The sequence below is a fragment of the Poecilia mexicana genome, unplaced genomic scaffold, assembly GCF_051168715.1.
Source record: "Poecilia mexicana isolate PSO_F unplaced genomic scaffold, ASM5116871v1 scaffold_13, whole genome shotgun sequence".
Lineage (NCBI taxonomy): Eukaryota > Metazoa > Chordata > Actinopteri > Cyprinodontiformes > Poeciliidae > Poecilia > Poecilia mexicana.
Window position 1 is genome coordinate 28,817,608 of NW_028263382.1, and position 17,383 is coordinate 28,834,990.

Consider the following 17,383-nt stretch of genomic DNA (forward strand, 5'->3'; position numbering starts at 1 on the left):
AATGAAGACACAGGAGGTTAGATCACGATCCAAAGAGTGAAAGCTAGTACTTAAACAAATAAGTTGAGGCATCTGTTGTCTCTGACTCTAGTTTATCTCTAGAGAATAATAATTATGCGAAATCTGAACTCAAATTATGGTGAGAAAGTTTCACATTCGGAGGAAGGGATGGATGAATTCGCCTGGCTTTTCTTCTTTACCATCTTAATTTGGTAGCTAGGATCTTGATTGGCCCACATCAAGAAGAACTGCTGTTACACATTGAAATGAACACAACAGGCCATAGATACAATATGTAAACTGACTGGCTTTCCAATTGCACCTTTTGGCCTTTTAATCCTGATTTAAACTTTCAACATAATTTCAACAACTCAATAACATTCAATTGAAAACAGATATTTACAGAAGCTACATAAAAAGGACATTTTTTTCAAACCCCAAAGGTTGAATGACGTCATACAATTTAAAAGTCAATTATCCCTATAAATATAATAAATACGTTTATATAAATAAAAACGTATTTACATTATGTAACTTTTGCAAGTTGACCAAGATCACAAAGCAACTTTGTAGTGAAAGACAGCTGTGCACAGACAAAGTGTCTCTAGTCGTCATTATTAAACTATGATGCAACCACTCTGAAGGAAAGTTTCCAAGTCAAACTATTAGAAGATTATGTTGTTGGGATGGAACCGTGAACTCTACAGAGGGTTTGTAGGCTTGTTATTGGAAAGTGCATGTAAGTCACAACCATGCCCAAGGCACATGTACTGTTTATGTTTTTCTAAATCTGTTCCCAAAAGACCTAACCAAGCGGGTCTAAGGTGTTTCATAAATATAAAATATTCAAACAACAATGTCCTTTTTAATTAATGAAGGGACTGAAAGGCACATAGGATGACCTCTAAACGTCCCTCAGGCCGGTAAAAGAGAAAAACATCAAATTAAATATCACATGGCTCACTGCTTTACTGTAGCAGTTGTGTTTAACTTTTTTTATTTTGATCAGTTGACAGATGTGCAACTTTAAGTCCCTTGTCACTGTCCAGATTTCAAATTGAAGTGACATGTTGGGTAAAATAGTAGGAAATAAACGTTTTACATAGACAGATTTCCATATTAGAAAACTATTGGGCCCAAGTACAAGAAGATGTTTATCTGCTACATGTGAACTGCATTAATCGGATATATCTGTTGGAAATCTACGAAATATAATATAAAGAAACCAACTTAAATGATTGTAAATGCAAGTGGATGAGCATAGGAATACGCTTTAGTAGAATTTAAAATAAGATTTATCTACATTTTTATTCAAAAGGATAGCACCCATGAAAAGCTATTAACAATAACTGCCAAGTGAAAAAATACAATTGTTATTGACAAACTTTTTTGTAACCTTTGAACTCCAAAGAAAAAGTCGCTGAAAAAAATATATAGCTCTGGAAGAAAGACCACTGCACTTAACCCCATTGAAACCCTCATGATTATTCATGAGTTAAAACTTTAGTATTGTTGTTTCTAAATGAATATGAACTCTTTTTTTTTATTTGCATTATTTGAGGTCTGAAAGTGCTGCATCTTTTTCGTTATTGTGACCATTTCTCATTTTCTGTAAATAATTACCAAATGTTTGGTTGGAATTTTGGAGACATGTTGTCAGTAGTTCATAGAATAAAAGAGCAAAGTTCACTTTACTAAAAACCTTACACTTATAAAAAGTAAAATCAGAGAAACTGATCATTTTAAGTGGTCTCCTAATTTTTTCCAGAGCTGGATAAAATTAAACCTTTCTTTTATAATTGTGTTTTAATGTGAAAAATCATCTGTGTGAAATTGTTAAAATCTAAAATATTTACCTACTCCAGAGGACGTTTTTTTATGACATCTGGGAACAAGCTATTGGCTCTCTTACTAGACAACTAGAGGAGTTTTAGGTGTTCTTCCAGCCAGAGAAATCAAAAGATCCAAGTTCTGATATAATCTTTTGTATGTTTTAACCAGCTCACGTCGAATGATCCTGGAAACAAATTGGGTCTGAGGAAGAAAAATATTCATCAATCCATCCATCCATTGCCCAACACTCTTATCCCTAGATCCTGGTGCCTATCTCCAGTGGTCAATGGGCAAGAGGCGAGGTTCACCCTGGATAGGTTGGCAGTCCATCGCAGGGCAACAGAGACAGACAGGGCAAACAATGAAGCATGCACACACACACACACACGCACTCACGCACACACACACTTAATGAGAATTTAGAGAGATCAGTCAACCAGACAGTTGTGATTTTGGACTGTGGGAGGAAGCTGGAGTACCCGGAGAGGACCCACTCATGCACAGGCAGAACCTGGACCAGGATTCTTCACTTGACATTTGTCTTTAAATTTCTTCAGTATGATTATTGACAAACCTGTCATGGAATAAAATGAGAATTTGATGATAATCATGACTGAATTATTAATGTAAATGTGAAGTTTGTCCGTTTAGGTTTCTGTCAGTTAAAGACAATGCATTTTTTAACTTGTCATACGTTTTTTTGTTTGTTTGTTTTTTGTATAAATAACTAAATCTTGAATGTGTTATCCCTAAAGGTACAATAGGTTTTTTTTGTGTGTGTGTTTTTTAAGAAAAGGTTAGATCCAACCAGGGCCGTCCCACATGTCTGATTGGTCAATATCAAGGTAGGACACCCTAGTGTGGGTTATATTCATGAACAAAACCTGGATCTGGGTGGCTCTGCTCTCGCTGTATCCAGCCACATGAAAATGTTATCAGGTACAACAGTGCTTATTCTGGTCGGGCTAATAGAAGCATGTGTCACAGTGGGGGAACCAGCTTCTCTCTGCCAGATACGGGGAAGTCCAGAGTTTCCTGTGCTTTCTAAAGAAGGAGACGTGATGATCGGAGGTGCCTTTTCCATCCACAGCAAAATCACGCAGCCTCCATTTTTCTTTACAGAGAGACCAACAGCTTATAAGTGTAGCAGGTGATTTTGAGCTCTAAGCAATGTGTTACATGATCTTCTTGTCGGAAGAAAACATAATATTTTACTATGCTATTCTTCTTTCAGTATTAACCTAAGGGAGTTTCGATTTGCCCAGACAATGATATTTGCAATTGAGGAAATAAACAATAAAAAGGATCTCCTTCCCAATATTTCTATCGGATATCGGATTTATGACAACTGTGCTTCGACATTATCCTCAATGCGTGCAGCGATGGCTCTGATGAACGGCCATGAGCTGACTTTGGGAAACGGCTGCTCTGGTCAGTCAGCAGTTCATGCTATTATTGGAGAGTCTGAATCTTCTTCTACCATTGTCCTTTCTCGCACAACTGGACCGTTTCAAATTCCAGTGGTAAGAGTGAACCGAATCAGTTTTTATGTCTTTTTGTTCTTTATTGTGCAGTTTTCTGTTCTGTTCATCTGTCTACAGATAAGTCATTCTGCCACCTGCGAGTGTTTGAGCAGTAGAAAGGAGTATCCCGCTTTCTTTCGAACTATTGTCAGTGATCTCTATCAAAGCCGTGCCCTTGCGCAGCTGGTCAAACACTTTGGCTGGACCTGGGTCGGAGCAGTCAACAGCGACAACGACTACGGCAACAATGGGATGGCCATCTTCCTTTCTGCGGCCCAAGAGGAAGGAGTTTGTGTGGAGTACACGGAGAAATTCGACAGAGCAGAGCCGGAGAAACTCCTGAAAGTGATAGAGGTGATAAAGAAGAGCACCGCTCGAGTGATTGTTGGCTTTCTTTCCCATGTGGAAATGAATAACCTGCTAGAGCAGCTGAGTCTCCACAACATCACGGGACGGCAGTTCATCGGCGTGGAGGCCTGGATCACCGCGGACAGCCTTGTGACTCCCACTAGCTTCAGTGTGCTGGGAGGTGCTCTGGGCTTTGCAGTGCAAAAGGCCAATATCAGTGGCCTGGAGGATTTTCTGGTTAGAGGTTTCTGGGAAACAGAATTCCTGTGCAACGGGACAAACAGAGAAAGTGTTTTAAGAACCTGCAAAGAGAATCCAGATCTGTTTCAGCTTAAAGGTCATGACGATGGCTTGGAGAAGTTGAGATACCCAACTAACATTTACAAAGCCATCTATGCAGTGGCTCATTCTCTCCACAGCATATTGAAGTGTTCAGACAAAAAAGGGTGTAATAAGGCTCTGGAGATCAAGCCATGGGAGGTAAGGAAAATGAAATAAAAATACTGGAGACTGGAATGAGTGTCTTTATATATGAAGTAATTCTGACAAAAAGTGATGTCTACTGCATTTTAGGTGGTGGAGGCACTAAAGCAGGTGAACTTCACCATTAAGAGTGGAGAAAGAGTGTGGTTTGATGAAACTGGAGCAGCTGTCAACAGATATGAGTTGGTGAACTGGCAGCGTGGATCAGATGGATCCGTTCTGTTTAAACCCGTTGGTTACTATGACGCCTCCCTGCCCTCTGACAAAGGGTTTTCTCTTAACACAGAGGCCATTATATGGTCTGGAGGAGGTAAAGAGGTAAAAATCTGACAATACAATATTGCTTAGAGAATCTGAACAAACTTTAATCATGAGTAACATTCTTTGTTTGTTTGTTTGTTGAAAGCTACCTGTGTCAGTCTGCAGTAAAAGCTGTGGTCCAGGAACCCATAAAGTCCTTCAAAAAGGAAAGCATGCGTGCTGCTTTGACTGTGTGCCGTGTCCAGTTGGAGAATTTAGCAACACGACAGGTAACACAGTCCTAATTCACACCAGCATTCGTGCACACTTTACCTGCTTAAGCGTGTGCATCATGTTCAGATTAGCTGCTATACAGTCAGTTATTAATGTTATTAGAATGTATCTGATGTAAATAGAATGATAATATCACTTTTTGTTGCAGATTCTAACGACTGCAAAAAGTGCCCCGAAGCATATTGGTCCAATCAGAACAGAGATGCATGTTTACCCAAAAACATTGAGTTTCTTTCTTTCACCGAGGTTATGGGCAAAATACTGGTGGTTTTTACTATGTTTGGTTTGCTGCTAACTTTAATAGTAGCCACACTGTTTTTAGTCAATAAGGACACTCCACTGGTGAAGGCAAACAACTCTGAGCTCAGCTTCCTGTTGCTGTTCTCCTTGTCTCTGTGTTTCTTGTGTTCTTTAACCTTTATCGGCCAGCCCACCGAGTGGTCCTGCATGCTGCGGCACACAGCGTTTGGCATCACCTTCGTCCTCTGCATCTCTTGTATTCTTGGGAAAACAATCGTGGTCCTGATGGCCTTTAAAGCTACACTTCCAGGCAGCAACGTGATGAAATGGTTTGGGCCTGCACAGCAGAGACTCACTGTTTTGTTTTTCACTTTTATACAGGTCATAATTTGCATCCTGTGGTTAACAATAAAATCGCCCTTTCCTTACAAAAATATGCATTATTATAAGGAGAAGATAATCCTCGAGTGCGCTCTGGGTTCACCTGTTGGCTTTTGGGCTGTGTTGGGATACGTTGGATTCCTTGCCTTGCTGTGTTTTGTCCTTGCTTTCTTAGCCAGAAAGTTGCCAGATACCTTCAATGAGGCCAAACACATCACCTTCAGTATGTTAATTTTCTGTGCCGTCTGGATCACCTTCATCCCAGCTTATGTCAGCTCTCCTGGAAATCTCACCGTAGCTGTGGAGATATTTGCTATTCTAGCATCAAGTTATGGGATACTGTTTTGTATATTTGCACCGAAATGCTTTATTCTAGTCGTGAGGCCTGAGCTGAACACAAAGAAACACCTGCTGGGAAAATCACAACACTAGTTAGTTTTGTATAAAACACAATCTTTGCTTTACTTTTTTTTTTTTTCTAAACACTTATTATTTACGTTTTAGGACTTGTATGTTTATTCAAATATAATTAATCAATATGACCAATTTCTTATGTAAAAATGCACCATAAAGACACAACTATGTGTGAAAATAAATAAAAACCTTAAGCTACACTGAAGCCAACATAATGTCTCAATACATTTCTGTGATAATTTGAAATCAGGTTTTATGGTTATTATCCCAGGAAAAACAGCCAATGATGATCCATTTTAGGTTTAGTGGAAGAGAATGATCTTTTAAAGAGTCCATAATGCTTTGCCCTCTAGACGTGGTCAAGCTGCGTAGTGTCTGACCACACAATAGGACTTTGGGGTGTGCTCGGGAGATATTCCGGGCAAAGACAGGAGGCACTGAGTCTGAACAAATGGACTCCAGCACATGAAAAGATAGGCAGAGGTGGAAAGCATGGATGTAATAGTAACTCTGTCTGATGCATATGATGGGGGGGAGAAAACCAGATGTGGTGTTGTGACATGTTATCCATTGCCCTACAAAACAGCATGTAATCTTCTGTGATTGGAACATGGTTTCCTCGTGACTCGGTGGCGCTGACTTTGGCTGAAGTTTGTAATAAAACCTTAACTGTTCAACTTGAGTCTGGCCTGCAGAGCTTTTGTCCCCGAAGCATCACCGCATCGGCACTTTGAAGAATGAAGCACCACATCTGGTTCGTTTTATGGATTCAGATGGATCTGAGTCATTCACTAAAGTTGATTTTTAACACTTTCTGTGTGAGCCCTAACATATAAGAAAGTATACATTAAAACAATTAGGTTAAAAACTAAAACATTGCTTCTGTTGCATCCATTTAATTAAACTCCATCTTATACAATAGCCTATTTTAGAAACGACCACATTTCTATGCATTATCTATCAAAGCACAATATTCTCAGACGATAACACAATGACGAGCTCCAGTCACGGCCGTCCCACATTTTTCTGATTGGGTGATAAAAAAGATAGAGTCTTGTCATCAGCTACATTAATGAGCAAACATATTGACTTGAGAGACTCTTAGGAAAAACCAAGATAAACATGTCCTCAGTACTTGGAGTCCTTATTTTTACCAGCCTCCTGTCTGCATACAGCGCAGTCTGGGAGCCTGATTCTCTCTGCCAGATACGGGGAAGTCCAGAATTTCCTCTTCTGTCTCAAGACGGAGATGTGACGATTGGAGGCGTTTTTTCCATCCACAGCAAAATCACACAACCTTCACTTTCCTTTACAGAGAAACCAACAATACTTGCGTGCACCGGGTAATTCTGAACTTTGCACAAAATGTTGCATCAACTTGTTGATTTTGTGAACAGAGTTTTGCATTGTGCTTTTCTATTCTCAGTATTAACCTAAGGGAGTTTCGCTTTGCTCAGACAATGATATTTGCTATTCAAGAAATTAACAAAAATGAGAATATTCTTCCAAATATATCTATTGGATACAGAATTTATGACAACTGTGCTTCGACATTATCCTCAATGCGTGCAGCGATGGCTCTGATGAACGGCCATGAGCTGACTTTGGGAAACGGCTGCTCTGGTCAGTCAGCAGTTCATGCTATTATTGGAGAGTCTGAATCTTCTTCTACCATTGTCCTTTCTCGCACAACTGGACCGTTTCAAATTCCAGTGGTAAGAGTGAACCGAATCAGTTTTTATGTCTTCATAATGTGCAGAGCCTGCCCTTTTTGTTCTCTTTCGTGCAGCTTTCTGCTTTTCTGTCTACAGATAAGTCATTCTGCCACATGTGAGTGTTTGAGCAGTAGGAAGAACTATCCCTCTTTTTTTCGAACCATTGCAAGTGATCTCTATCAAAGCCGTGCCCTTGCGCAGCTGGTCAAACACTTTGGCTGGACCTGGGTCGGAGCAGTCAACAGCGACAGCGACTACGGCAACAATGGGATGGCCATCTTCCTTTCTGCGGCCCAAGAGGAAGGAGTTTGTGTGGAGTACACGGAGAAATTCGACAGAGCAGAGCCGGAGAAACTCCTGAAGGTGGTAGAGGTGATAAAACAGAGCACCGCTCGTGTGATTGTTGGCTTTCTCGCCCATGTGGAAATGAATAACCTGCTAGAGCAGCTGAGTCTCCACAACATCACGGGACTGCAGTTCATCGGCGTGGAGGCCTGGATCACCGCGGACAGCCTTGTGACTCCCACTAGCTTCAGTGTGCTGGGAGGTGCTCTGGGCTTTGCAGTGCAAAAGGCCAATATCAGTGGCCTGGAGGATTTTCTGGTTAGAGGTTTCTGGGAAACAGAATTCCTGTGCAATGGGACAAACACGGAGAAGAGTCAAAAACCTTGCAAAGCCAATCAGGATTTAGCGGAGCTCAGTAATAATGACGATGATGTGGAAGAACTAAGGTACTCCACCAATATCTATAAAGCCGTCTACGCCATATCACATTCTCTGCACAGCATCTTGAAGTGTTCAGAGGGTCAAGCATGTAAAAAAGCTGTGGAAATCAAGCCATGGGAGGTATAAAAATAAATCATTACTCTTGTACTGTTTGGACTATAGTTGTAAAACTAACAATGTTAAAATAAGCAGTGTCGATTGCTCTTTAGGTAGTGGAGGCTCTAAAGAACGTGAACTTCACCGTTAAGAACGGGGACAGAGTGTGGTTTGATCAAACTGGAGCTGCTGTTGCCAGGTATGAGGTGGTGAACTGGCAACGTGGAACGGATGGATCGGTTCAGTTTAGACCCGTTGGCTACTATGACGCCTCGCTACCTTCTGGCAAGAGGTTTGTTCTTAACACAGATGCTATAATGTGGCCAGGGGGGACAAAAGAGGTAAAGATTTTTCTTGACAATAAAATCTGATCACACTTTTAAAAAAATATTTAACAAAGCCCTTTTTTCTCATCATGTTTATTATTCCAGCTACCTGTGTCAGTCTGCAGTGAAAGCTGTCGTCCAGGAACCCATAAAGTCCTTCAAAAAGGAAAACCCGTGTGCTGCTTTGACTGTGTGCCGTGTCCGGTTGGAGAATTTAGCAACACAACAGGTAACACAGACATAAATTACAGTAATATGTGCACACAATTTGCCTGCCACAGTGTGTGTATTATGTTGAAACTAGCGATGATACAGTCATTGGTAAATATTGTAAGAGTGCGACTTATTGAACTGCAATACTAAAAAGAAAAACATTATTTTTATTACAGATTCTATTGACTGCAAAAAGTGCCCCGAAGCATATTGGTCCAGTCAGAACAGAGATGCATGTTTACCAAAGGAAATTGAGTTTCTCTCTTTTACTGAAGTTATGGGCAAAATACTGATATTTTTCACCTTGTTCGGCGTTGTGCTAACTTTAATAGTAGCCACACTGTTTTTAGTCAATAAGGACACTCCACTGGTGAAGGCAAACAACTCTGAGCTCAGCTTCCTGTTGCTGTTCTCCTTGTCTCTGTGTTTCTTGTGTTCTTTAACCTTTATCGGCCAGCCCACCGAGTGGTCCTGCATGCTGCGGCACACAGCGTTTGGCATCACCTTCGTCCTCTGCATCTCTTGTATTCTTGGGAAAACAATCGTGGTCCTGATGGCCTTTAAAGCTACACTTCCAGGCAGCAACGTGATGAAATGGTTTGGGCCTGCACAGCAGAGACTCACTGTTTTGTTTTTCACTTTTATACAGGTCATAATTTGCATCCTGTGGTTAACAATAAATCCCCCCTTTCCTTTAAAAAACCTCCAGTACTATATGGAGAAGATAATCCTCGAGTGCGCTCTGGGTTCACCTGTTGGCTTTTGGGCTGTGTTGGGATACGTTGGATTCCTTGCCTTGCTGTGTTTTGTCCTTGCTTTCTTAGCCAGAAAGTTGCCAGATACCTTCAATGAGGCCAAACACATCACCTTCAGTATGTTAATTTTCTGTGCCGTCTGGATCACCTTCATCCCAGCTTATGTCAGCTCTCCTGGAAATCTCACCGTAGCTGTGGAGATATTTGCTATTCTAGCATCAAGTTATGGGATACTGTTTTGTATATTTGCACCGAAATGCTTTATTCTAGTCGTGAGGCCTGAGCTGAACACAAAGAAACACCTGCTGGGAAAAACACAACACTAGTTAGTTTCATATGATACATAATCTTTCCTTTACTTTTACAAATTTTGCAGTTTCTTTATGTTATAGGAACTGCATGTCTATATATATAAAAAAGACAAATAGATCTCTTTTTTTGTAATGTGAAATGTACTGTAATGCTACAAAAATATTTTCTCATGTACAAAATATTTTATTATTTTGTTTTATTTCACAGTTGGTTGTAGTTGAAGGGCATCCATCATAATGATATATCTCTTTCTGTTTTGTAAATATTTATCATTAAACTGTAAACAGTTATATATATTTTTAGTATAAACCTTAAAGCTTAAATAGATCTGAATACTGTACAAAACCAGTGTCAAATAGAAAATAACACGCATGGAGTGATGATGGCTAACTATCTGCTTTTGCTGAATAACCCTGACATTCTCACAGCCACAGAGAATTACAAAAAGAGGAATGTAGATACACCAAGTCAGAAAGAATCCACAGACCTTGCAAAATTAGGCCAAAGTAATGTTTTCATTTTACAAAAAAAAAAAAAAAAAATCTTCTGACTGGAAGTAATAGTAGTGTCTTGGAGTGGCCTAAACAAAGTCCTGACATGAATCTGATGGAGAATCTCTTGAGGGAATAATCTGTAAAGAATGCCTTGAAACTTCGTTTTACAAAAAAAACGAAGTTTTTAATAAATAAATCTTTATTATATCAGTGGAACATCTTAAAAAGCTGGTCAACAATTATAAAGGATTTTTCGGTCATCAGAAAAAGTGTCAATAATTTTTGTCCGTTAAAATGTGGATGAAAACGATTAAAACTTTTTTTAAACAAAGACTCCTTTGGCATCCTTTTGTTATATTTGGGGAGGTGGAGATGGTGGAGGGTTGCATGTCCTGTTAACATTTAAACAGCTTTCTCGGTTGAATGAAAATAATTTAACATTTAAATATTCCAGGAATATGAATAATGTAATAATTATCTAAGTTATATGAAAATTGCCAAATATAATCCCACATGATTTTCTCTGTTAGGTTGAAGAGCTGAACTTATTGAATTTAAAAATTAAAACAAGTGAGATTGTCTATGAAACGATGAAAGGTCTTAACACTTACTGCTTAACTTGAATTGTATTTTCTAAAATGAAAGATTTGAGTTATGGCCTCGTAAAGTTCATGATTTCACAACACACCGGTACTCAATGAAATTGACTAAAACTGTTAATGTTACGATGTGAGATCGCAACATTGTGAGATCGCAACATTGTGAGATCGCAACAATGTGAGATCGCAACATTAAGGCAAAGTAGAAAAGCTCAACAACAGTAAGTACAGACAAAAAAACCTCCTTAAATATGTTTTAACATATTCATATGTCTTAAAGAAAGGCTGCTTTTGAAAATATCTTTTTACTATGACTCTAAGAGACACGATTGAATCACAACAGGTTGTTATGGAAAAATTGCTAAATAAATTGTGATACAAAAAAAGTCTCTATAACAAGTAATGCTATTCTTGTCTATTCTTGATTTGGCACCTTGCAAATATTTCATGTCAAATCAAATGTAAATGAATCATGACATTTCTCTGATTTGATGAGGACCATCATCATCATCATCATCATCATATAAGTACAAAGCCCGTCCTCTTACAGAAATAAATCACCTTGACACTAATAGAAGAAGTCGCCAGGACTGACTCCAGATCTCTTTCTGAAAGATGGGTGACTGGATTTGCGTAATATCACTGTTGATTGTCATCCTGCGATTCTTTAAGGCGGAGAACGACAGTATCTGTGAGATGTACGGAAGCCCAGAGGTTTCTCTCTTATCAAAGGAAGGGGATATCATTATTGGTGGGGCTTTTTCCATCTATAGTCAAATCTCAATGTCCTCTCTCTCAGGATACAAAACACCAGAACCTTTCAAATGCTCCAGGTAAAGCAGGCTGTTATTCTGAAATTTTATTTCATGTCCATGAATGTAAAACACTTTCTCCCCCACCCCACTCCTTTTTTCCCCCAGGATCAATCTGAGAGAATTTCGTTTTGTGCAAACAATGATATTTGCCATTGAAGAAATTAACAACAGCAGCGACCTGCTTCCCGATGTTTCTGTTGGATACAGGATATTTGATAGTTGCGGTTCAACGCTGCCTTCAACACGGGCAGTAATGGGTCTGATGAACGGAGAGGAAAACACCTGGAGGAAAAACTGTTCTTCTGTTCATGCCATCATCGGAGCCTCTGAATCCTCCTCGACAATTGCAATGCAACAGATTTCCGGGGTTTTCCAAACACCTATGGTAAGTAAGTGTATCGTGAAAATAAAAATCCTGAAATAGCTGCAACGGAGATGCAGTTTCAGTAAAGTTATGGTTGCTTGTTGTGAAGAAAATAAGATTTAAGTTAGAAGTTTCAGAGCTTTTTATCATGCCAGCTAAACCTAATACAAAATATATTGCTTTAATTTCTTATGGTTTCTGATTTTTCTCTGTTTTACTGCAACAGCGTCTTCACAGGTCTGACTAATAAATCAATCAAACAGCTGCAGCTGATCCAGAACGCTGCTGCTCGGGTTCTCACTAAAACCAGGAACATAGAGCACATAACACCAGTTTTAAAGTCCCTTCACTGGCTCCCTATAGCTCAAAGAATAGACTTTAAAATACTGCTGTTAGTTTATAAATCACTGAACGGTTTAGCACCACAATACATTAAAGATCTGTTATTGCTGTACCAACCGTCTAGACCCCTCAGATCTTCTGGTTCTGGTCTGCTCTGCATCCCCAGAACCAGAACCAAACGAGGAGAAGCAGCATTGAGTTTCTATGCACCACAAATTTGGAACAAACTTCCAGAAAACTGTAAAACAGCTGAAACACTGGGTACCTTAAAATCTCAACTTAAAACACACCTGTTTAAAGTTGCTTATCGCTCGCTAAATTAGGGTTAGAGTGGGGGTTTTGATGTCTTCGATGTTTTTAATGTTTTTATCTTTACTCTATATCTATTATTAATTTCTTTTTATTTCTCTTTCTCACTGTCTACATTTTATTGATGTAAAGCCCCCCGGAAAACATCCCAGTTAAACGACGTTTAACTAAAGTTCTACAGGGTTTAGAGTCCCACTTGACGGCGTTTCAACTAAAAACCTAAGGGTAGGAGTCCTTGTCAAATGGTGTTTTTGACTAAAGTCCCAGAGGGTTTGAGTCCCAGTTAAACGACGTTTAACTGAAGTCCTAAAAGGGGTGCGGGTTTTAATGTTTTTATCTTTTTTAATCTTTTTCAAAATCTCTTTTTCTCACTGTTTATTCAATGTCACATACTGTTTGCATTTTAATCATGTAAAGCACTTTGAAATGTCTTGCTGCAGAAATGTGCTATACAAATAAAATTTGATTGATTTATTTATTGATTGATTGATTGTTTTGTTTCCAATAGATCAGCCACTTTGCAACATGCGCTTGCCTCAGTAACAGAAAGGAGTATCCCGCCTTTTTCAGAACCATTCCCAGTGACTACTATCAGAGCAGAGCGCTGGCCAAACTGGTGAGGCACTTTGGCTGGACGTGGGTCGGGGCAGTCAGAAGCGATAACGACTACGGTAACAACGGGATGGCGACTTTTATTGAAGCCGCGAGTCAGGAGGGGATTTGCGTCGAGTACTCTGAGTCCATCTCCAGGACTGGCTCCAGAGAGAACGTGGAGAGGGTCGTCAGAGTGATCCGCAGGGGCACAGCGGCTGTTTTGGTTGCGTTCCTGGCCCAGGGTGAGATGGACGTTCTGCTCGAGGAAGTTCTGACGCAAAACGTAACTGGGTTGCAGTGGGTCGGCAGTGAATCCTGGATCACAGCAAATTACTTGGCTGAGAAGAGGTACGCTGGGATTTTAACCGGGTCGCTGGGCTTTGCGATAAGAAAGGCAAAAATCACAGGGTTGCGAGAATTTCTCCTGAAGGTGAACCCAAGTCAGGAACCCCAGAGCGACCTGCTGAGAGAATTCTGGGAAACGACGTTTCGATGCAGTTTCCGGTCCGGCACACCTGGCACAAAATTATGTTCTGGCTTTGAGAGACTTCAGGACGCGGACAACGCTTTCACAGACGTGTCAGAGCTGAGGATATCCAACAACGTGTACAAGGCCGTGTATGCTGTTGCTCACGCCCTTCATGGTTTGCTAAAATGTGGGCCAAGCGGTGACTCGGTGTCTCACTCGTGCATCTTAAAAGATCATTCAGAACAAAGACAGGTGAAAGCTTAGTTTTGAAAATGAATGGCTGCGTTTGTTTTGTTGTATTTAGTTTAGTTGTGTTTTTAGTTGAAATATCAGGTTATTTTAATTTTTTTTTTGGTAAATTTGTGTGCTGTTGTGTCTTTTTTCTCTGTGGACAGGTTGCAGAACATCTCCAGAAGGTAAACTTTACACTCCAGTCTGGGGAGCGAGTGTATTTTGATGAAAACGGGGATCCGGCAGCAACCTATGAGCTCGTGAACTGGCAGAGAAACCAAGCAGGAGACGTTGTGTTCACTACTGTAGGGAAGTATGACGCTTCACAACCAAACTGGAACCAGTTCACCATGAGCAACGTGAAAATAACATGGGCCGCAGAATCCTGGGAGGTAGAAATCGATTTTTGACTATTGTTGAAGATTATTTGGTAACACTTTATTTGAAGGGGTGCGCATAGGACTGACATATCATCTGTCATGAGCATGAAGGAGTCTTCATGAGTGTTTGTGACTGTTGCCATGACGGGTCATTCAGTAAATAATGACACTTTTATTGCAGAGTTGATACTTTTAATGGGCATTTAGTGCAAATTTTAATAGAACTTTGCATTCAAAGGGTCAATATTGACCGAATGATGCAGAGTTTACACTTTTAATGGACTTTTAATGCAACTTTGCATTTACAGTGTCACCATTTACTAATTGAAATAGTAAAAAATCTTTTTCTGTAGAATATCACAGTTAGGAACTCCGGTGTTTGCTGATTACAAATTGAAGTAATGATTGTTAAACTTTTAATTCCACAAAATAAGACACAAAATATCTCTAAAATTGTCTAACTAGTTTAGCTATTGTTAAGAAAATAAATTTACAACTTATATAGACGTTCCCGTCCTTTGTTAAATGTGCAAACCTCGAGGTATCAACATGTTTGGTTAAACACTAAAGTAAGTTGAGGTCAGTTATGTTTATTTCAGGTTGAATTTTGCTTTTGTTCCAGAGGCCTCTGTCCGTCTGCAGTGAGAACTGCCTGCCGGGTTTCCGTCAGGCGATAATCAAAGGCAAACCCATCTGCTGCTTCTCCTGTGTTCCCTGCGCTGGTGGAGAAATCAGCAACACCAACAGTGAGCGATGAAATGTATTTCTACTTTCAGCTTTTGATTTAGCGAGATCACTGTGTAAAACTTTTACTTCTTTTACAAATGAAGCATTTTACAGAGTCAACCTGTTTTTTTCTCTTCGTATTTTTCCTGATCAGATTCTGCAGAGTGCTCACAGTGTCCGTCGGAGTACTGGTCGAATGTCGACCACAGCAAATGTGTCCCAAAGGTGATTGAGTTCCTGTCATATGGAGAGACCATGGGGGCCCTCCTCACTGCCTTCTCGCTGTGCGGAGCCAGTTTAACGCTCGTGGTCTTGTGTGTGTTTTTCCGGTTTCGGCACACGCCGCTCGTCAAAGCCAGTAATTCAGAGCTGAGCTTCCTGCTGCTCTTCTCCCTGACTCTGTGTTTCCTCTGCTCTCTGGCCTTCATCGGCCGGCCCACTGAGTGGTCCTGCATGCTGCGTCACACGGCTTTTGGCGTAGCCTTTGCTCTGTGCATCTCGTGTATTCTTGCTAAAACGATCACCGTGGTGATGGCCTTCAAAACTAAAAGACCAGCAAACACGTTTCCTCAGTGTTCAGCTCCGCTTCAGAGAACGAGCGTCATTGGATGTACTTTAATCCAAGTGTGTATTTGTGTGGTATGGTTAGCTTTCGCTCCGCCGTTTCCACACAAGAATACAGTTTACGCCAGTGAAAAGATTATTCTAGAGTGTTTCCTTGGTTCACCTGTGGCGTTTTGGCTTGTGATGGCATATATAGGATTTCTGGCCCTGCTGTGCTTTATGTTTGCTTTTTTAGGCCGAAAGTTACCTGATAACTTTAATGAAGCCAAATTCATAACCTTCAGCATGCTGATATTTAGTGCCGTCTGGCTCACATTCATCCCAGCTTATGTCAGCTCTCCTGGAAAGTTTACTGTAGCTGTGGAGATATTTGCAATTCTAGCCTCAAGCTTTGGTTTGCTTTTTTGTATTTTTGCACCAAAATGTTATATTTTACTACTGAAACCTGAGAGGAATACTAAAAAACATTTGATGGGACGAAATCAGTCAAAAACACAATGAAAGAATAGTTGAAGTATTACAAACAAAAGGGTTAATTTAGTAAACTTTAGTTAAATACTAAAAACTTAAATTGACTATAACATTGTAGCTTATTAAGTGCACTGCATCTATTACACTTATTGGCTCTCATCATATACATATAAAATATTTTAATTTTATTGGTGTGGCATAATCTAACAGAAAGAATGTATAGAATCTCATATGTAATTATCTAAATAATTAATTCAGCTAATTATTATCCCACAAGTTTGGGGCAGTTATCAATTTGAAACTTCAGTCCTGTATGAATTTCATACTGGTTTTCTAATATGATCCACCCAGTGGCTCATTGGTAGCAGACCAGGCTCCAGATGGACTTAGGTGGGGGGGGGCATGGATTTTTTTGGGTGGGAGCAGGAAGAAGGGTTTTTGTTCAACAATAAATGCACAAATAAAAGTTTATGTAAAATGAAAACAACATTTTGTTAACATAAAATAAGCTGAAATAAGAGAAACAGTGACATGTTAGTCTTCACGAGTCACCAGAAAATGCTGAGGAATTACGTTAAGATTAGCATAAACATTAGTTATGTTGTTGAAATCCCCGAATCTAATTTGTCCTCATTCTAAATTGGAGCTTCTGTGTTTTTTCATTGTTTTTGAACCAGAGAGAGAGAAAAAAAAAGACTCTCTATGCAATTTCGAGGTTGCTCTGAAATTTGAGTGCTCTATGTGTTATACACTTTCTGTAACTATATACACATTAACATACATGTATAAATAAATATTTTCAATGTTTCAGCTTCATTTACATTGAGGAATGTGTGGAGAGTGGGCTTTTGTATTTTAACCTACATTTATATAACTCTAGATCCAACCTATGCCAGCACACTTAGTATAAACATATTGCTCTTAAAATGGTTCGTAAATAAAAATGGTGCAAAAGGAATCGATTTTAAAAGATCTTGAAAGACAACATATAAAATACATTTAGAAATATGATTAAAAGCTGTGTTTCTACATTATAGATTTGAGTGTAGAAGAAATAATAAATGCTAAAAAAAATCCCAAATGAATTAAAAGTTGCTTGCATCATCGTCACTCTGATTGGATTAGA

At 39.6% G+C, this 17,383-nt stretch overlaps 2 protein-coding genes across 2 annotated transcripts; both read left to right on the forward strand.

Annotated features, from left to right (window-relative positions):
* Positions 1 to 2,174: 2,174 nt before the first annotated feature.
* LOC106910408 (extracellular calcium-sensing receptor-like) lies at positions 2,175 to 5,927 on the forward strand. The gene is made up of 6 exons (XM_088011390.1): positions 2,175 to 2,983; positions 3,068 to 3,356; positions 3,435 to 4,184; positions 4,278 to 4,505; positions 4,594 to 4,717; positions 4,870 to 5,927. Exons 1-6 carry the CDS (start codon positions 2,757 to 2,759, stop codon positions 5,772 to 5,774), a joined length of 2,523 nt encoding a protein of 840 aa, XP_087867516.1. The 5' UTR covers positions 2,175 to 2,756; the 3' UTR covers positions 5,775 to 5,927.
* A 939-nt stretch (positions 5,928 to 6,866) lies between these two features.
* LOC106910406 (uncharacterized) lies at positions 6,867 to 16,981 on the forward strand. The gene is made up of 12 exons (XM_088012137.1): positions 6,867 to 7,099; positions 7,183 to 7,471; positions 7,568 to 8,317; positions 8,407 to 8,634; positions 8,725 to 8,848; positions 9,009 to 9,912; positions 11,679 to 11,825; positions 11,913 to 12,192; positions 13,331 to 14,092; positions 14,281 to 14,508; positions 15,119 to 15,242; positions 15,377 to 16,981. Exons 1-12 carry the CDS (start codon positions 6,879 to 6,881, stop codon positions 16,285 to 16,287), a joined length of 4,968 nt encoding a protein of 1,655 aa, XP_087868263.1. The 5' UTR covers positions 6,867 to 6,878; the 3' UTR covers positions 16,288 to 16,981.
* Positions 16,982 to 17,383: the final 402 nt, after the last annotated feature.

Excerpts from the sequence above, each read along its gene's own strand:
- LOC106910408 (XM_088011390.1), top strand. The coding sequence starts at position 2,757 with ATGAAAATGTTATCAGGTACAACAGTGCTTATTCTGGTCGGGCTAATA. Across the intron at positions 2,984-3,067 it reads ACAGCTTATAAGTGTAGCAG|TATTAACCTAAGGGAGTTTC; the intron begins GTGATTTTGAGC and ends TTCTTCTTTCAG. Across the intron at positions 4,185-4,277 it reads TGGAGATCAAGCCATGGGAG|GTGGTGGAGGCACTAAAGCA; the intron begins GTAAGGAAAATG and ends ACTGCATTTTAG.
- LOC106910406 (XM_088012137.1), top strand. The coding sequence starts at position 6,879 with ATGTCCTCAGTACTTGGAGTCCTTATTTTTACCAGCCTCCTGTCTGCA. Across the intron at positions 14,093-14,280 it reads GTGGGCCAAGCGGTGACTCG|GTTGCAGAACATCTCCAGAA; the intron begins GTGTCTCACTCG and ends CTCTGTGGACAG. Across the intron at positions 15,243-15,376 it reads AGAAATCAGCAACACCAACA|ATTCTGCAGAGTGCTCACAG; the intron begins GTGAGCGATGAA and ends TTTCCTGATCAG.